Here is a 21,698-nt window from a genome sequence, read left to right as displayed (position 1 = left end):
CGCCCTTCAACCTATCTGTTGCTAGGCTTTGCCCAACCCCAGCCGCTCTTTTCCAGTTATCTCCCCCCTACTTCATGAGTCTAAAGAAGGTTCCTGACCCAAAACATCACCTGCCCATTTGCTCTACAGATGCTGCCTGATGCACTAAGTTCCTCTAGCACTTTGTGTTTTGCTCAAGATTCCAACATTTGCAGATGCTTGCATCTATGTTGTGTCACTGGATGGCTCGATTGTAATCATGTATTGTCTTTTCGCTGACTGGTCAGCATGCAACAAAAGCTTTTCACTATACCTCAGTACACGTGACAATAAACTAAATTGTTTAGGAATGTGTAGGAAGAAACTGCAGATGCTGGTTTACACCATAGACACAAACTGCTGGAGTAATTCAGCAGGACAGGCAGCATCTCTGGAGAGAAGGAATGGGCGACGTTCCGGGTCGAGACCCTTCTTCAGACTATAATGATGTCAAATGGAAATCCCAAATAGAAATGGCAAAAACCTGGGATCCAAACCTTGCAAATTTGTGCTTATTGTGTTCAGTCCTGGGCACCATGTTATAGGAAAGATGTCAAGCTGGAAAGGGTACAACGAAGATTTACAATGATACATTGCCAGGGCTAGAGGGTCTGAGCTATAAGGAGAGGTTGAGCAGGCTGGGACTCTATTCCTTGGAGCGCAGGAGGATGAGGGGTGATCTTATTGAGGTGTATAAAATCACGAGAGCAATAGATCAGTAGATGCACAGTCTCTTGCCCAAAGTAGGTGAATTGAGGACCATAGAAAATAGGTGCAGGAGTAGGCCATTCGGCCCTTCGAGCCTGCACCGCCATTCAATACGATCATGGCTGATCATCCAGCTCAGTAACCTGTACCTGCCTTCTCTCCATACCCCCAGATCCCTTTAGCCACAAGGGCCACATCTAACTCCCTCTTAAATATAGCCAATGAACTGGCCTCAACTACCTTCTGTGGCAGAGAATTCCACAGACTCACCACTCTCTGTGTGAAGAAATGTTTTCTCATCTCGGTCCTAAAAGACTTCCCCCTTATCCTTAAGCTGTGACCCCTGGTTCTGGACTTCCCCAACATCGGGAACAATCTTCCCGCATCTAGCCTCTCCAACCCCTTAAGAATTTTATGTTTCAATAAGATCCCCCCTCAGTCTTCTAAATTTCAGCGAGTATAAGCCTAGTCTATCCAGAGGACCAGAGGACATTGGTTTAAGATGAAGGGGATAAGATTTAATAGGAATCTGAGGGGTAACATTTTCACACAAAGGGTGGTTGGTGCATGGAACCAGAGGAGGTAGATGAGGCAGGAACTACCCCAACATTTAAGAAACGGTTAGACAGGTACACGAATAGGACAGATTTGGAGGGATATGGACCAAACACGGGCAGATGGGACTAATGTAACAGGGGACATGTTGGCTGGTGTGGGCAAGTTGGGCCGAAGGGCCTGTTTCCATAGTGCGTCACTCTATGACTCTATGCAGCAGGTCCATCAAAATAAGTAGTGACTGGTTATTTCCATTTGCCTGCGTGTACCCATATATAACCCTCTAAAACCCTTACTATTTATATATCTATCCAAATGTTATTTATAAGCCATAATTGTATGTTCCTGTGAGAATACAAGAAGTTTGACAACATTGCTTTTTCTGGTGTTTATGTAGAAGCAATCCCTGGGATTGGTACGAGTGAAATAAATTCCAGACATCACTCAATATTTCTGGGCATCTTTCCTGAAGCCCACCAAGAAACACAATTTTCCCATTTTATCAATGTGATAAAATGATTCAGAAAAGATCACATGAGCTTTAACAGAATGACCAAATAGTAAGAAAAACATTTCACGGTGCGTTTGCACATGGTAATAAAGCACCATTGAATTTAACCGTTAAAGTTTACAATAATTTAAAGGTTTAGAGTTAGAATCTACTATTTCAGAATTATGTACATATATTTAATTATTTTGTTCCAACGCACAAAAGCTCAGACTGACTCTTAAATATCTACATTAAAAAAAAAATGTTTTAGATACTTCTATAGCTTCCTCTGGCAGCTCACTTCAGATACGGACTACCTTCCGAGTGAAAAATTTACCTGTTGATGTTTCTCTCAATTCTATCCTGTCACTATATGCCTATGACCTCTCATCTTAGAATACTCTACCCTGGGAAAACGACCATCATACTCACTTAATCCATACCCTTCATGTTCTTGTGCACTTCAATAAAGTGACCCTTCAGCCTCCTACACTCCAAAGAAAAAAGTCCCAGCCTCTCCAACCACTCCCTATAACTCAAGCCCGCAAGCTCAGGTAACATCCTGGTGAGTCTCTTCTGCACCATTGTGGAGAAATGCAGAGTTAATAAATCTTGCATTATAATCCTTCCAATCATTTAATCACTGTTTTCCCACCCATTTACAGGACGTTTCCTGTTAGTTCATTTCACCCTTCCCTCATTTTTCAATGTCAGTGCATACTTGAAAGTTATTACATTACTAATTTAGAGATACAGTGTGGAGATACTAGTTTAGAGATACAGTGTGGAAACAGACTCTTCACCCACTGAATCCACACTCATCAACGATCACCCGCTCACACTAATTCTATCCTAAGCACTCGGGACAACTTAGAAAAGTCAATTGACCTACAAACCGTCACGTCTTTGGAAATGTGGGAGGAAACGGGCACACAGAGAAAATCCATGTGGTCACAGGAAGAACATGCAAACTCCGTACAAACAGCACCCGTAGTCAGGATCGAACCTTGGTCTCTGACACTGCAAGGCAGTAACTCTACCGCAGCACCACTGCTACGAAAGGTCACCGATCTAAAATGTTTTTCTCTTGACAGATGATGCTTGATGAGCTGCGTGTTCCCAGCATGTTTGTTCTTCACGAGGTTGTTGATCTCGAGCGTACAATTTCCATAACAGTACTTGGGTTTATCGAGTTGTTAAACTGTCGGCTTATTTCACAAACTCTCGAAATGGAATGAATGATGCAATGTATATTTGTTTACATTCAATGGTTTGACTCACCTTTAGGTCAAAACCCCCAACTGGTGTTGTTTGTAATTCTAGCACTAACATTTTGTGTCTCAGCTAATAAAGTAAAGCACATTATGACCTTAAAGCCAGGTCATACAGTGTCCTGCTGCTGATTATGGGTCTGTGGACACACAGACCAAGGTCCCCCTGTTCCTTCAGTCTACTCAATATTATTGCATTTAATATATATTTATGCTGGACCAGTCCAAAAACATCTTCTTAATCTTGAGCAAAACCCAAAATGCTAGATTAACTCAGCAGCTCAGGCAGCATATGGTGAGGGAAAGGACAGACCTCATTTTGATCTGACAGCTCCTGACCCAAAACGTTGTCTATTCACTTTGCTAAAGACTCGAGCACCTGCAGTTTCTTGTATCTCCATTGCCTTATTCATCTCTGATTAAATACATTCTCCCATTTTTTTGCCCAACTGATACAACCATCTAATCTCGCCTACACTCAAAAGATTTCCCCAATCACATTGAAACTTTTTGTATCAGCTACAAGCTTCTATTATATGCCCCCAACATTCAATATGCTTATTACAAAATGCAAGGGAATGAGAATTGGATGGAAAGATCAAATATTAGAGATCATAGCTTTAAAGTACATGGGCAAAGTATAAAGGACATGCGTGGGGCAGGTTTTTTTTAAATCTAGGGTGGCGAGTGCCTGTAACATGCTGCCATGGGTGGTTGAAACAGATAAGTTAGCTCCTCTCAGGATCCTGACCTGAAATGTTACCTATCCATGTCCTCCAGAGCCTGACCCTCTGAGTTACTCTGGCACTTTGTGTTTTACTCACGAATCCAGACCTGCAGTTCCTAGTGTCCTCAGATCCTCTCGCCGGTACACACCGAACAGTACAGCACAGGACAGGCCCTTCGGCCCACAATGTCCATGCTGAACATGATGCCAAGTTAAACTGATCTCCTCTACCTGCGCGTGATCCATATTCCACCATTGCCATGTGCCTATCCTGAAGAAAAGATTGAAAAATTGTGGCCTGTGCTCCTGTAATTTCCTTTCTTGTTTTTTTAAAAAAGATTTGGGGGTATATTTTATCTCCCAGTGACATTAACAAAGAATGGTTTATTACATAACACTCGCCTGGGGTGGGAGCTGCTTTACGTCCTCCTCGTCCACCCTTGGTAATTCTACGGAACTGGCAAAATGTGCAGCAAAGCGTCAACTACGGTACTCTGAAGCACCAATTGCCACTTTTGACTGTTGTAGTTGACATACGAAAGAAGAAGAAGAACACTTGCCTCTTTGGGAACTCAGAGAACCATACAGAGCGGTTAGAACATGAAAGGAGGCCATTTACATGGCATTTACACAAAGGCTGGTGGGTACATGGAACGAGCTGCCAGAGAGACGAGGCAGGTATCAACATAACATTTAAAGAGACATTTGGACAGGTACATGGATAGGATAGGTTTGGAGGGTTATGGTCCAAGCACAGCCAGATGGGACGAGAGTAGATGGGGCATGTTGGCCTGCGTGGGCAGGTTGGATCAAAGGGCTGTTTCTACACTGTATGACTCTACGTGGTTTTAGTTTGTCCTGATTTTAAGCAGGAACAATCTCTGGTCCTAGTTCCCTGTCAAACCCAGAGCCCTGTAAATGTTTCCTTCTCATCCAGCTTCCTTCACAATGCCACAATTAAATCAGATTTTCCTGGCAGTTCATTTACAAAAAAAATGTAACATCACTTTTGCTATTTGCCCAAACGTCATTTTGATATTTGGCTCTTGACCCTTTTGTCCATGAGTGTCTATAGATCATAAACACCTCTATATTATCACACATCATACTCCTGCACTCCAAGGAATCAAGTCCTTGCTTACCCAACCTCTCCCTATAGCTCAGGCCCTCATGTACTGGTAACATCCTCATAAATCTTCTCTGCACTCTATCCAGCTTAACATCATCTTTCCTACAATAGGATGACCAAAACTGAACACAATACTCCAAATGTGTTCACCAATGTCTTGGGCTCTCCAATGTCTTGTACAAATGTAACTTACCAACCCAACTTCTATCTCAATACCCTGACTGATGAAGGCCAATGTGCCGAAAGCTTTCTGACTATCTCATCTCCTTGAACACCCCTTTCAAAGAACCACGTACCTGCATTCCTAGATTTCTTTGCTCTACAACACTCCCCATTGCCCTGCCATTCACTGTGAAGGTCCTGCCCTGGTTTAATTAGGAAAAAAAATAATCAAAGTTTAGAGGTTAGCAAAATTATAGTGGACATTTTTAATTTCTCTAGCTTCCTAGTTTCTGTATTAGACCATTTTTACAGTAAAATGGTTGGGAGAAATACCTCCATAAAGGTGGTCACCACTCTGCGTTTTTACTATGTTCTACCATTGGAATCCACGTCAAGGCTAGAAGCTGTTCCCACCCCTCCCCCCTCCACTGGCCAACACTTCATGTCAATACTATTTCAAAGTGTGAGGGTGTTATTGTTGATTCCACGATCAAGACCTTTGACCAGATGTAGGGATACGGCCCAAACGCACGCAAATGGGACTAGCTTAAATGGGGCAATTTGGTCAGCATGGACGAGTTGGTCTGAAGGGCCTCTTTCTGTGCTGAATGAATCTATGACTATGACTTTTACATATTAATGAAAATACAATGAGGCAGATATCTATTAATGGATCTATTAATTAAATTTTGGAAGCGACTATAAAACACACTACTGTGAACTACATGTGCACCTAACAGAAGTGACTGAGGACATTTTTGCTTGAATGTTTCTATGAACACACAGTCATGGACAGACAGACACAGATTTACATATATTTTGTATATTTGAGTATTAACCATGTCAAAAAAATACAGAGTATGATTTTACATAGAGAACTTTAGGCTATATAATAACACTAAACAGGACAAAAAAAATCATCTGTCCAATAAGTGAAACATTAATTTAAATATTAAATAAAAGACAAATAAAATAGAATGTTTCAACACTAAACTACTTCTTGTTTTTACCATTGCAACACATCCAATAAAGTGGTTTGTGACTTCCATTGTAACAGTACAGATAATATCAGGACAACATGGTTTTCATTCCAGTCTTCTGCTTGCTTGACAATAGACAATAGACAATAGGTGCAGGAGTAGGCCATTCAGCCCTTCGAGCCAGCACCGCCATTCAATGCGATCATGGCTGATCACTCTCAATCAGTACCCCGTTCCTGCCTTCTCCCCATACCCCCTCACTCCGCTATCCTTAAGAGCTCTATCCAGCTCTCTCTTGAAAGCATCCAACGAACTGGCCTCCACTGCCTTCTGAGGCAGAGAATTCCACACCTTCACCACCCTCTAGTACAAGGGATTTTATTTTAACATTTACACAAGACTGGCCCACTGTCTAATAGGTGCTGGGGTTCTAAATGACTAGTACCAATAATTTATCACAATTACGTATTGTGCATTATTTTATTTCCATTAATTAGCTGAACATGTACCATTCTCCAGAAAAAAAACTCAGAAAATATGTCCTAAGGAATACAAAGGTTGCTAACAGCGCGCTGAGAAATGAGGGTTTGTTGGAAACTCTGTATAAGATTTTAATTCATAAGCAGCACCGCTGTCCACTTCCATCGACTTCCGAGAAAAAAGGAGCCTGACATCTCTGTGGAGGTAGATCTTCCCAGATTTTGAACTCTGGAACCTAGGTAAAGTGCAAAACAAGCTGATTAAACATTCAGCAGATCTCAAGCTATTAGAAACAAAGTTAGCATCAGATTTGTCTACCCACCTTTCACACAAAGGGTGTATGGACCGAGCTGCCAGAGGAGGTAGTTGTGGCAGGGACTATCGCAATGTTTAAGAAACATTTAGGCAGGTAGATGGATAGGACAGGTTGAGAGGGATATGGGCCAAATGCAGGCAGGCGGGACAAATGCAGATGGGGCAAGTTGGGCCAAAGGGCCTGGTTCCACTCAGTGTGACTCTACGACCTACTTGGAAACATAGATATTAATGATCTTGATAACTTTTGGTGTACTTCCCAAAAGAGTAGTTATGGCCCATAACTCAAAGAAAGTAGTATTATACAGATGCATTTACTGAAAAATACATTTGAATGTTGAAGTCACCATTACATTCGGATGCATTCGGGATGCATCACAGCATGGTTTGGGAACAACTCCATCCAAGATCGCAAGAAATCGCAGAGTCGTGGACGTACCCAGACCATCATACAAACCAAGCTCCCTTCCATTGACTCTTTTTACACTTCAGAGGGCCTTGGCAAGGCCACCACCATAATCAAGGCTGTCACTCCCTCTTCTCCCCTCTCCCATCATGCAAGAGGGACAGAAGTGTGAAAACACCTACATCCAGATTCAGGGACAGTTTCTTCCCAGCTGTAATCAGGCAACTGAGCCATCCTATCAATGACTAAAGAGTGATCCTGAACTACTATCTACCTCTTTGGAGACCCTCGGACTATCTTTAATCGGAATTTATCTTGCAGTAAACATTATTCCTTTCACCATGCATCTGTACACTGTGGATGGCATGAGTGTAAACATGTAGTCTTCTCACTGACTAAACAAATCTGGCTGAGGTAAGTCTTTAGTTAAACACATGTTCCGGAAAAGAATACAATTCATTGGGCACTGAATTTTTATTGGATTTATCCCAAAATACAGAATTTATTATAATTTGGCATCATGGATATTGTGGACTTACAATTTTTCTACATGGAGAGCAAATCAGTTCTTGGATTTTAAGGCCTTGTGACAAAATCCTGGACTCCAATAGCATCTTTCTGCCTTTATCAACAAGACCACTCCAAAAAGCTGCATCACCTCCTGCTGTCTTCATTCTTTTTACCAACTTTCAACTAATTTTACTATTTATTCTCCTTTATCCTTTAATTATCCAGTGTGGAACTTGAAAATGGCCAAATCTATGTCGACTACATCTAATATATTCCCCTTATTAATTAAGTCTACAAATATAGCCCGACATAACCATTCATTTTTTGGCAATCCATGTTACTCCTGGCTATTGCCATTGACTGGTCTTTAAAATGTTCCCACAAATGGCATGAATGCCTGCAATTACCCAGACCAAAATAAAGTAATATCCTCGCCACACTCAGTGTTTGGCTCACATAAACACTAGGTGGAATTTTAATCATTCTAAGCACATGGTATAGTTTCTTTCTCGTTTCCCTTAGAATCCTAACATACATCCAGTTGAATCCTGGAAACACATCATCCTCTTGCCAAATGTATCTTTCTAAAAATTCTTTAATCATAATATCATTCAACTTGCTGTCACCTAAGTCACCATTTATCATCTCTTAGATATCCTTTTCTTCTCTAAAACACCAAACATCAAATTTCTTGCTACTTTCTTTTTGATCATTATCTATTAATTAACAACGTGGAATTTTGCAATGTTCTGGCCAATATCAAGATGTCAACGAACATCATTCATACAGAGCAAATGTCTCAATGTTATTGAAGCACGAAGAATTACGGCTGCTGGAAACTTGAGCAAAGAAAGCAAACTGCTGGAGGACCTCAGCGGGTCAAGCAGCATCTGTGGAGGGAACTAACTGACAGGCAACGTTTCGGGTCGAGATCTTTTAGACTGGAATGCGCCGTTTCGGGTCAGGATCCATTTTCAGACTCCGAAGAAGCCTGCTGACCCAAAATGTCATCTGCCCATTCCCTCCATAAATGTTGCCTGACCCCATTATTCCTCCAGCACTTTTGTATTTTGGTCTTAAATGTGTCATTGGTGACTTGGGACCTTTCTATGTATAAATTTCAACAGTAATATGAAAATGACAATTGGCAGAAAGTACTTTGGGATCTGTTGAGATTTTAAAAGGTGCTCCAAAAATGCACGATTTTTAATATATTGAGAAACCACCGCAAATCCACTCAGTGCTATGAATTTCTTCTGTCTCGGCAGTTTTCGGCGGTTCTTGTCCACGTGAGTAAGTTGTCACGTTTAAATTAATGTGGACCTGGACCAGTGAAACCATTACCAGCAGTTTGATTGAGTTTAGATCCAGCATTTTCAATGTTGTAAAGTTGTACTTTTAGCAATTGAAGAAAATTGTTTCCCTTGAGGCTCGTGCTAAGTCTTGAGAATTACATAAATCTCTTTTTATTTGAAGTCAAAATCTCAGATTTCTTCCAAAACAGATCTGACAGAAGGGCTGCATCAAACTTAAATAAATGAAATAAAAGGTACAGCAGGGACTTTGCCTACTTTCTACCTTATATGTGGGGTGTATTTTAACAAACCTTAAAAGTTAAGGCGAAGGCATTTAACCTCGAGTCCAACTGCATATGTAGTTGTAGGGAGGAATGTAGGAAAGAACTGTTGTTTACACCGAAGATAGAAGCAAAATGCGGGAGTAACTCAAAGGGACAGGCAGCATCCCTGGAGAGAAGGGATGGGTGGCGTTTTGGGTCGAGACCCTTCTTCAGAATTCTCCAGCATTTTGTGTCAATCTACATCTGATATAACTATATATAAACAGCATTTGTTACACATTCCATAATTCCTCTAAGTAACAGAAATGTATTGAGGTCAACAACTGGGTAAACATTCTTTGCTGTTTGCAGATGGATGTTCCAACCTTTACCGTTCTCTGCATGTTCTTCAAATTCATCCCTGAAAAATCTGGTTCGAGCTTTCATTCCATGTACCTAATCCTAAAGTTCGTAACCAGTGGAAATATTTTATCTTTATATACTTGATTATGGTTCATGTTATCTTGCATAGAAAATATTTTTGTCTTTTCAGCTCAAATTAAATGGGCACACATAAGTGCTAAACACAAAGCGCTGGCGGAACACATTGGGTCAAGCGGCATTTGTGGAGGAATGGACAGGCGATATTTCAGATCAAGACCCTTCTTCAGACTGATGCACGTACAAGTTATTTGGTTACCACAGTTTTATCCATTTGGTTAATTTATTTACATTTCAGTGCTTCTACCTACATTGATTACACAATTACCTAACTTTCTGTCAGCAGCAACATAAACATTGAAGTGATTTAAAAAAAAGTATTGTGAATAGTTGTGTACCCAAGCCATATCTTCATGGCAAAGAGTCACATCTAGTCAACTACTACCAGTGGCAAAAACTATGAGGTCTCGAACAAAAATCAAAGTGCTGGAGGAACTCAGCGTGTCGGGCAGCATCTGTGGAGGGAATGGGCAAACTAATTTTTGGATCGGGACCCTTCTTCAGACTTTCCAGAACAGTTTGAAGAAGGATCCCAACCAAAATGTCGTCTGTCCATTCCCTGGTCAAAAAGCAAAATAGTTTTTTCTACGTATAGGAAGGAATTGTAGATGCTGGTTTAAACAGAAAATAAACACAAAAAGCTGGAGTAACTCAACGGATCAGACAGTACCTCTGGAGAAAAGGAATAGGTGACGTTTCAGGTTGAGATCCTTCTTCAGTCTCTGAAGAAGGGTCTCAACCCGAAACATCACCTATTCCATTTCTCCAGAGGTACTGTCTGACCCGTTGAGTTACTCTAGCTTTTTGTGTCTGTCTATAATTTTACTACATGTAGTGTTAGCACTATCATCTCTCTTTTCCCCTCTTTCAGTAACCGATTACCAAGAGTAAAACTGCAAAAACTTTGCTCATTTTAACTTTGGAATTGATAATATTTTATAAGCCCAAGCCTCACGGTGTGGGACATATGGAGTAAGGTCATAGATCAATCATTGCCCTGGGCAAAACTGGACTACGTGGGCTATTTCTGTTTCCATACAAAGAAGGTCAGCTGTCGCAAAAGCTTTGAACCACAGTGTAGTAGCCTCATCTCCAGATATGGATTCAATTACCAGTGTTTTTCTCGTGTGCTAAACAGGATTATTTCAATGTCCACTGCACAGTTCATGGATTTCACTGCAAAATTATTGTTCCAGTTTTATAGCATCTAAAAACAAAGGAAACTTTTCCTGCAATGTTATCCCATTTTAAGCAGATTCCAAGCTAATGTCAAAAATTGCACAAACATTTTTTTTCCCAGTGATCAATGCAATGAACTATTTTTGCATTAAAGTTGCCCCTTTTAAATTCAGAACATTTGAATGCTTTGGCCACTGAAGAAGCGTCCCGACCCAAAATATCGACTGTCTATTCCATCCACACATGCTGCCAGACCTGCTGAGTTCCTCCAGCACTTTGTGTTTTGATCAAGATTCCAGCATCTGCAGCTTCTTATGCCAATTAGCTAAACCATGTTGTTTTGGGTGGAAATCAAAAATAATTTGACAACTCTAATTCGCTACTTATTCTACTGATGTCAATTGCAGCGTACTGTAAAACGATTCTGTTTCTTGAGTTACCTCAAGTGTACGAGGTAGCGAAGTATCCTTTCTTCAATCTGCATTACGTTTTCTTTATTGGCATGTCCAACAGTTTCACGTTTCACAGGGACGGAGAACGTCCTCTGTCGTAGGAATGTCTGGTGATTGGCTGGCATCTCTCTCAAGTCATAAATCACGACAAACATCTTAACCACTGTCTTGTTAGGATTGAATAAGGTCTGAAACATAATTTACATTTGAGAGTTATAAACATTGTCACACAAGTAAAAGCGCGGCATAAAATGTCTTTGCAGGTCCTGAGCAAATGTGGTGAGCACTGTAATGTAACTGCTCTTTTCAAAAACGTGATATAATACCTGCCTACATGTAAAAAAAATCTACTTCCAATAATGCAAATTACTAATGACAGCATGATATTGTAACGTTTCCAAATTCCAGAAACAGACATGATTTCTGATGACGGGGGTTGAGGAAGTGGTGGGGAGAGGGGGGTGGGCGATAGTGGGAGATATGGGTACTTGCTGGGTTGGGGGGGGAGGGGCCACAGGAAAGAGAGAGGGGGGGGAATTGGTGGGGCATAACTTAAAATTGAAGAATTCAATGTTCATTCAACTGCAATATATCTGAGGCGGGGAGTCCCGACCCAAAACATCGCCTGTCAATTCCCTCCACTGCTGCATGGCCCGCTGAGTTTCTCTAGCAGTTTGTGTTTTGTTCAAGATTCCAACATCTCGCGTCTGTGATTTCTGTTTTCTCCCAGTCTATCATGGTCACCAACTCTGGCTGGGCATGAGAAATCTCTACTGCTTTGCCAATGCCTCTTAAAGCCAGAAAACAAGAGAGATATTTTTCAGCACTCCGAGAGTTGTGCTGGAGAGCGTTCCTGCATTTGCTCCACACATTCATGTGGTGATAATCTGTGAATCACTGTAAAGTATGTACTGTCACATAACATGAGAGGGAAGGTAAAACTTATTTGTTTAGGACCTTTTTGTATTCCATTCAAGATGTAAATATTTGAAGTGAAGTGCAGTCCTTATTGAAACCCAGCAAAGGCAGCAGCCAAAATGGCGCTCAAAAAACTGCAGACAAATCTTCAGCAAAAAACAAACTGCTGCGATGAATTCAGCGGGTCAGGCAACATTTGTGCAAGGAATGGACAGACGACAATTCAGGTTGGGAGTAGTGGAGCATTACAATGGAGACGAGAAACTGTAGATGCTGCAATCTAGAGCAAAAACCAAAAAGGCTAGAGGAACTCAGTGGGTCAGACAGCATCTGAAGAAAGGTCCCGACAAAAAAAGTAATCTGTCCATCCCTCACAGATGCTGCCTGACCCACTGAGTTCCTCCAGGCGTTTGTTTTTTAACTCATCTGGCACAGCCAGTTCTGATGACCCAATAATCTACTTCATAGTAATACAGTGGGTCAGGCAGCATCTCTGGATAGAAGGAATGGGTGAAGTTTTGGGTCGAGACACTTCTTCAGTCTGCTGAGTCTGAAGATGGGTCCCGACCCGAAACGTCACCCATTCCTTTTATCCAGAGTTACTCCAGCATTTTGTGTCTATCCGGTTTAAACCAGCATCTGTAGTTCCTCCCTACACATGCTTCATAGTAATGTTGTGAAAGAGATTAATATTGGCCAGATCTCTTGGGAAAATGACCACTAAAACTACGCTAGGAAAGAAAAGTTCTAAAATAGAGCACAAACTATTTATAACACAAAATCTGTATTTTAGAATGTGAACATAGCGTCGTAATACATAAGGCTCATTTACCTGGGAATCTTTTGAATTGCAGTGAAAGACCATACTGAACCAGAGAATTGGGTGCTTTTTAGCCAAGGAGTGTAAGTATTAATTCGTTTAACCCAAGGCCAGGTGGGAAGAAACACAGCGCGGGGGAGGGGGGGTTCGTTAAACCAGAGGGAATTCACAGGCCAAGGGAGCCGCAGAGCCCCCGGCCCCATGCGCGATGCGTTGGGGACAGGTGTGGAACTCATGCTGCCTTCATGCTGCTCATTCACTCTGCTCCCGCAACCAGCTGCATGCCACACGGTGCACTGATTAACCTGACAGAAGCGAGAGGGTGCAATGGGAGCCAACTGATGGTACGCGTTGCAAGGGCGACGCAGGTGAAGTGACGCCCGCTGCTTCTGCATTAAACACCCGGGGGCCTCGTTTTGGTGTGGCCGCTGCAAACCCGATGCTCAATGCAATGTTCTTCGAGTGTTTTACTGCTGGTTCTCTCCCCGCTGCCGCCACCTTTCCGCTGCCTAATGCTGTGTTGCATGCTGCCTGTCAACCGTCACCATGAACGGACGCCTCAGTCCGCTATAAATCCGTTATAAAGAGGTCCATAAGAACGAGGGTAGACTGTATTCTTAAAACCAATATCAATGATAAGGACTCCAATGACACGTGACCTCTGTGACTAAAGCCTAGTCTTATTTCCATTCTCAAATCTTAACGTGGACAAGAGCACTATCGCACCATTGCATTTAAACCAAATGGGCATATATTTTTTCTTTAAAGTAATTCTCAATTTTAAGTTCTTGAGCCAATTTATTCATCATTAATACTAATCTTTCTCGGGACCATTTATACAGACTATCCATGGGTGCTTGTGTTTAGAACCTGCTTTAGGTGGAGCGATGATTTTCTGCTCTTGTTCTGTCCCTGAAATGGACCGGGTTGGACTTCCCAGCAGTTCCGTTTCACAACTACAGAAACTGCTGAAAACAATTAACTGCAACAAATGAAATGATTTACTGGAATACGGCTCTCGGAGAGCGGTCTAATGTAATAAAGACTCAGGAGAAATTTCTTCTCTCCTGGGACTGTGAGTGTGTGGAATCTCTGCTCCAGGGAGTTGTGGATGTCAAGTTATTAAGTAAACTCAAAGCTGAGATGGATACATTTTTGGACCATAGGGGAATTAAGGGTTATGGGGATCACGCAAGGAAGTGGAGTTGTAACCAATGATCAGATCAGCAACGATCTACTGAATGATGAAGCAGACTCCAGAGGCCATAGGGCCCTTCAGGCTCCTATTTCTTATGTTCTTGTAACTTGGCTTGGTTGACAGGACCAAGCCAGAAAGTTGCTGTATTCAAGCCTAGTACTGAGGAAATGTATTGTAACAGCATGATGCTTCAACCCCAGCCCCTGACAGCCTTCAGGTGGATGTGGAGAAACTTCATACGGAGGGTGGTGGGTATATGGAACGAGCTGCCAGAAGAGTAGTTGAGGCCAACAATTAAAAGACATTTGGACAGGTGCATGGATGGGAAAGGTTTAGAGAGAGTTAGGGGCCAAATGGGACTAGCTTAGATAGGGCATCGTGGTCGGCATGGATGAGTTGGGCCAAAGGGCCTGTTGCCGTGCTGTTTAACCCTGTTTGGAAAGGAGCATGGAATTTTCTGAACACCATCATCAACTTAGTTCACTCAAGAGAACACAATTAAAATCGATTGTTCTTATTTCTGAAAACAAATTCATTTCCATGCCACCCTCTGAATTAATCGTTCCTGTGCTTCCAAGATGTTAGTTTGCACTTGGATATTCTTCAAGATCATAATCTGTTACTAATTAACGTTCTTTGCTTAACAAAATGGCAAAACAATTTTATGAGGTAATATAACATATAACATATAACATATAACAACTACAGCATGGAAACAGGCCTGTCCGGCCCTACCAGTCCACGCCGACCATTCTCCTTGACCTAGTCTCATCTACCTGCACTCAGACCATAACCCTCTAATCCCCTCCTATCCATATACCTATCCAATTTACTCTTAAATAATAAAATCGAGCCAGCCTCCACCACTTCCACCGGAAGCCCATTCCATACAGCCACCACCCTCTGAGTAAAGAAGTTCCCCCTCATGTTACCCCTAAACCTTTGTCCCTCAATTCTGAAGCTATGTCCCCTTGTTGGAATCTTCCCCACTCTCAAAGGGAAAAGCCTACCCACGTCAACTCTGTCCGTCCCTCTCAAAATTTTAAAAACCTCTATCAAGTCCCCCCTCAACCTTCTACGCTCCAAAGAATAAAGACCCAACCTGTTCAACCTCTCCCTGTAGCCTAAGTGCTGAAACCCAGGCAACATTCTAGTAAATCTTCTCTGTACCCTCTCCATTTTGTCGACATCCTTCCTATAATTTGGCGACCAGAACTGCACACCATACTCCAGATTCGGCCTCACCAATGCCCTGTACAATTTTAACATTACATCCCAACTTCTATACTCGATGCTCTGATTTATAAAGGCAAGCATACCAAACGCCTTCTTCACCACCCTATCCACATGAGATTCCACCTTCAGGGAACAATGCACAGTTATTCCCAGATCCCTCTGTTCCACTGCATTCCTCAATTCCCTACCATTTACCCTGTACGTCCTATTTTGATTTGTCCTACCAAAATGCAGCACCTCACACTTATCAGCATTAAACTCCATCTGCCATCTTTCAGCCCACCCTTCCAAAAGGCCCAAGTCTCTCTGTAGACTTTGAAAATCTACCTCACTATCAACTACTCCACCTATCTTAGTATCATCTGCATATTTACTAATCCAATTTGCCACACCATCATCCAGATCATTAATGTAAATGACAAACAACAGTGGACCCAACACAGATCCTTGGGGTACTCCACTAGACACTGGCCTCCAACCTGACATACAATTGTCAACCGTTACCCTCTGGTATCTCCCATTCAGCCATTGTTGAATCCATCTTGCAACCTCACTATTAATACCCAACGATTTAACCTTCTTAATCAACCTTCCATGTGGAACCTTGTCAAATGCCTTACTAAAGTCCATATAGACAACATCCACAGCCTTACCCTTATCAATTTCCCTGGTAACCTCTTCAAAAAATTCAAGAAGATTAGTCAAACATGACCTTCCAGGCACAAATCCATGTTGACTGTTTCTAATCAGGCCTTGATTATCCAAATAATTATATATATTGTCCCTAAGTATCTTTTCCATTAATTTTCCCACCACAGACGTCAAACTAATAGGTCTATAATTGCTAGGTTTACTTTTAGAACCTTTTTTAAACAAGGGCACAACATGCGCAATGCGCCAATCTTCCGGCACCATCCCCGTTTCTAATGACGTTTGAAATATTTCCGTCATAGCCCCTGCTATTTCTGCACTAACTTCCCTCAATGTCCTAGGGAATATCCTATCAGGACCTGGAGACTAATCCACTTTTATATTTTTCAAAAGTGTCCGTACCTCCTCTTCTTTAATCCTCCTAATTTCCATCACTACTCTACTTGTTTCGCTTACCTCACATAATTCAATATCCTTCTCCTCGGTAAATACCGAAGAAAAGAAATTGTTTAATATCTCCCCCATTTCTTCAGGCTCAGCACATAGCTGCTCTAATGGACCAATTTTATCCCTCACTATCCTTTTGCTATTGACATATCTGTAGAACCCCTTGGGGTTTACTTTTTATAGCACCATTCAGCTGAGAAATGAATCACTGCCTTTCAACACCTGTGTCCCGATTAATGCAGAACATGTTACTAATCTGTTGTATTTTAGCAATAACCTGTTGCAACATGTGGGGAAAACACATGAGTATCTGAAATAAATTGCACTTTGTTGACATTTCCAGCTAAAATTACAGTACTTTTCGCTTAAGAGTCATAGAACATGGAAACAGGCCCTTTGGGCCATCTCGTCCATGCTGACCAAGATGCCCCATCTAGTCACATTTGCCCATGTTTGGCCCATATCCCTCTAAACTTTCCTGTCCATGTACCTGTCCAAATATCTTTTAAACGTTGTAATATACCTGCCTTATCTACTTCCTCTGGCTGCTTGTTCCACATACCCACCACCCAGTGAATGAAAAAAGTTGCTTTTCAGGTTCCCATTAAATCTTTCCCCTCTCAACTTAAGCTAATGCCTCCTAGTTCTTGATTCCCCTACCCTGGGGAAATAGACTGTGCAACCACTCCATCTATTCCACTCATAATTTTATGCACCTCTACAAGAGGTGTACAAATATGCAAAGAGTTTTGTCAATTAACTCTTGAAATTGAGGAAGAATTTGACAACCAATCGTGTTTCTACCTGAAAGTCGGTGAACATTGAATCTAGAAACAACTTTTTTTGTGTGGGAAGGAACTGCAGATGCTGGTTCACACCAAAGAGAGACACAAAAGCTGGAGTAACTGAGCGGGTCAGGCAGCATCTCTGGAGAAAAGGAATAGGTAATTTTTTGGGGCCAAAACCCTTCTTCCGACAGAGTCTGGGGAGAGGGAAACTAGAGGTATGAAAAGGTGAGGAGAAGTGGAGCCCACAATGGTCATCAACAATGTAGTCATCAATACCTCGTGGTGTATCTTCACAATATTACAGACTGTCGATAGCTCTGTAGGCATAAAGAGTCATCAGTAAATCAGATAACAATTCTAGCCTGACTTACCACTTGTATTGTTCCTGATGGAGGCACTCGATAGCCCCGTTTTCCCGAGGGTTCCAAATTAATCACACCCTATAAACAAATAATCCTCAATTCAGAACAGATAGTTTCAAACAAGAAGTTGCAATTCTCAACAACAAAAAAAATCAAGTGACTCATTTCAAAAGAATCAGTTTCAACATACCCATAAAGAAACAAAATTCAACAAATGAATAAATGAGTGATTTACCAGTCTGAGAGATACGGGTCCTAATCAATTAGTGCTACACCATGACCTTGGTCACAAGTCTTTAACTACAGGAATGTGTAATAACACATACCATGTAGGGTGATGGTGCATTATCATCAGAGACACTGTAGAACGAGACTTCAACGGGAAGAGTCATGTGACTGGGACAAAACGTTCCACTTGCTCCCACCTCGGCTGTGAAACCATCAACTGCTCCTAAAGGTTCCAAGCGAAAATTCAAGATAGATTCCTAGAACGTTAAGATACATCAATGTTAAGAATCGCAAGGCAGCGTAGACTGACTTACAATATGTTTTATTTCTTCTATATATGGATTCATAGAGCTGTACAGTACAAAAACAGGCCCATTGGCCCACCTTGTCAATGCTAACCAAGATGGCATTTTGGGCTGGTCCCATTTACCAGCATTTGGCCCATTTTCCACCAAACCTTTTCTATCCATACTACCGCTTTTGAACAATAAACCACAACGTATCTGATTGGATCCTTGCTTTAGTCTTGCAAACATTTAAATATCCCATTACATGATGAGACATTGGTAGAACAAATCTGTTTATCTTCACCACTAGTAATACATCAAGTAATGCTTCTCATACTCTGTGTGCGCAGAGTTCTCCAATTTCAGGCAGCCTGTTCTCCTCCCTCTGTCCCTTTTCCTCTCGTTCTGATCGACCCAGCTCCTCTCACACAGTCCCTTCGTTTCAACTCCACCTCCAATCACACAGTCCCTTTTCCCTCCCCCACCCAACCATTCTTTTGTATCAAAAGAATTTACACAAGACTTCAAATTTAATGTATTTTAAATTCTACTCTACATAAACTATTTACAACAATATTAAATACCCAAAGGTAAAAATAGTCAGTGCTTTATTTGTGATGGTACGTGTCGGTACAGTGTAGCGGCACCCCTCAAATTAAAAAAAATATTTTTTACTACTTGTAATATTATATAAAATTACTAAAGTTTAAAAAATAACATCTATTAATTTAATTTGGCAATCAGGTCCAAAAAGAGAAACAGTATATAGGACGACAATCCACTATACCAATAGAAAGGAACAATATGTGTACTGGCACAAGATCGAGTTTACAGTGTTTAATTTGTAACTAAGGTACTTAGATGTGGACCGAGCATTTTCCATTTTTGCTTAACAAGTGCTAATATTGTGAAAAGATTGCAATGTTAATCACCATTCAATGAAAATGCAGCAAGCTCATATTTGGTTAAATTATAAACATTTGCTCAACTGAAGACTGAATTGAATCAAAAATGATGCAATCAAGTTCCTTGGTACAATATCTGTTCAATGATGATTTTTGTTGGTATTGTTAAGGCCTTGCAACCATTGAAAGGATCTATAGGTGACGCTGCCTCAAAACGGCAGCCATTATCATCAAAGATCCACACCACCTTGGCCATTTCCCTACTACCATCGGGAAGAAGGTGCAGGAGCCTGATAACCGTGACCTCTAGGTTCAAGACGGCTTCTTTCCAGCAACCCACAGCCCCTTGAACACTGCATAACACCACCCTCAGTAACGATGATCTTATCTGGACTGTGTTCTTGTTGCACTATGGATTTTGTTTTTGCATTATTTTGGTTGCCTAGTATCACAGTTATTAATTTATTGTATTTTTTATTATTATATATTGATCTGCGTATTATTGCAGTTGCGGGCCTGTTAAGCTGCAGCAAATAAGAATTGCATCGTTCTGTTATTGGCAATTATAATTACAACATGACAATTAAACATACTTGACTCGTTTAGAAGTTCAGGTACTGTCCGCCATGGCCTATTACCCAGTAGCACAGGATTTACACAAGACCCAGTAACTGTCTCACCTATAGTTTATAGCTCAGTGTGCACCCTCACCGGTACTTTAATCAATTGTAATTTTCTCATGAGCACTTTAAGTGGATGAAAGGTGAACTGTTTAAAAGCCCTGGTACACTGATCTGCTTTGTTTTCCTTTTGCTCTCATGAGAAATTAACAACTCAAAGCCTCACTGTTAAAATAAATTAATACAAATGTCAAGGCGGCTACAACTAACGAAGAAATGAACCACACAAATACTGATGCAAATAATTTTTAAAACCATTTAAATTACTATGGTTTGGTTCACATTAGATGTAGCTAAAAAAAAACCCACATGTTGGCTCCAATTTCATGGTTTCATAAATTAGTCACGTAAAATGAGTAATGACCTCATCAGGTTATAAATATCTTCTGGGACATTTAATTTCGTAGCTTCCCTGTTACTGGAGTTGGTTGAACATCCACTGACCGTGAATTGAATAGTTGCCATATGGTATGCAATGCTTTAATTGGGACCTATTCTTGACCAGTCACAGTTCTGCTGGCAAGGTTAAACAAAAGGACTAGGATTTAACAAATTGTAGAGTCAATTCGCCAACTGGAAATATAAATAATTGGGCTCTGGTATCATTATTACTGATGGAGTTTGTATTTTAAAAAATGGAAAAATACATGTATCAAAGTAAGACATGAACAGAATCTATAAGGAAAACACAATCTACTTTTGGGTAATTTGATGCAGGGAGACATTTATCTGCCATGTGGCATAATTTCTTATTTTCCATAAACTAATTTTTTGCTCAATGTATCATTTTCAGACATAATGAACATCTAACAAAAGCCTTCATTAATTTGCAGTGCAGTTTATATCATTAGATTAAAGAAACATTCTTCCTCAAACTTAACATCTCATGCTAAGTCAGAAGTTAATTTAACAGTTCAATCCTAATATCAGTTCCTAGCGTGTGCATGCCAACATCCCTGCTTATCCTAGCTGTTCGTGCTTTGCGCGTTCAGTAATATTAATAATGACTGTCAGTATTAATTGAATGTCCCAATTAATGCTATTTATGGCAGTCATTTTCAGGGGGAGGCAGTAGGCCAGAATAACCAATTCTGTTGATGGCTTCAGGATATTAAGACCATGAACAGTGAGCAATGAACACTTTATCGGAGATTTAGAGGAGATCTGATAGAAATATATAAGATTAAGAAAGGCATTGAAAGGGTAGACAGTCAGAACCTTTTTTTGCAATTTGGAACTTTCAAGACCAGAGGGCATAATGTTAAAGTGAGAGGGGCAAAGTTTAAAGGAGATGAGTATGCCAAGATTGTTTTCACGGATTGCGTATGCCAAGATTGTTTCCAAGATTGTTTTCACGGAGAGTGGTGGGTGCCTGGAACATGCTGGCAGGGGTAGTCTGGAGACAGATACAATAGGAGTACTTAAGGGGCTTTTAAATAGGCATAGGGATATACAGGGAATGGAGGGATATGGATTATGGGTAGGCAGAGGTTAGTTTAACTGGGCATCATAAGGAATACAAGTAGAATTAGGCCATTCAGCCCATCAAGATGACTCCACCATTCAATCATGGCTGATCTATAATAATAATAATAATAATAATAATACATTTATTTTATATAGCGCTTTTCAAGATACTCAAAGACGCTTTACAAGCAAACAAGACATAAAAACAAACAAACAAAAGATTTGTCCTGTCTCTCCCTCCTAACCCCATTCTCCTGCATTCTTCCCATA

The 21,698-nt window shown here is 41.0% G+C and overlaps 1 protein-coding gene across 5 annotated transcripts in view; it reads right to left on the bottom strand.

Moving 5' to 3' along the window:
• Positions 1-5,946: 5,946 nt before the first annotated feature.
• atosa (atos homolog A) overlaps positions 5,947-21,698 on the bottom strand; it is a 73,243-nt gene continuing 57,491 nt past the window's right edge. For 4 of the 5 annotated variants that reach the window (XM_078427531.1, XM_078427528.1, XM_078427530.1 and 1 more), the window contains 4 exons: positions 18,188-18,346; positions 17,871-17,939; positions 11,430-11,629; positions 5,947-6,755 (listed from right to left, as the gene is read on the bottom strand). In XM_078427531.1, coding sequence (XP_078283657.1) covers positions 6,602-6,755; positions 11,430-11,629; positions 17,871-17,939; positions 18,188-18,346 — 582 coding nt within the window. In that variant the 3' untranslated portion in view covers positions 5,947-6,601. Of the gene's footprint in view, positions 6,756-11,429; positions 11,630-17,870; positions 17,940-18,096; positions 18,347-21,698 lie in introns of those variants that run through there. The other variant, XR_013549286.1, reaches the window with a different exon arrangement.

Source organism: Rhinoraja longicauda, chromosome 33 (genome assembly GCF_053455715.1).
Source record: "Rhinoraja longicauda isolate Sanriku21f chromosome 33, sRhiLon1.1, whole genome shotgun sequence".
Lineage (NCBI taxonomy): Eukaryota > Metazoa > Chordata > Chondrichthyes > Rajiformes > Arhynchobatidae > Rhinoraja > Rhinoraja longicauda.
Note: the sequence above shows the minus strand (reverse complement) of the source record. Positions and strands in the feature narration are given on the sequence as shown.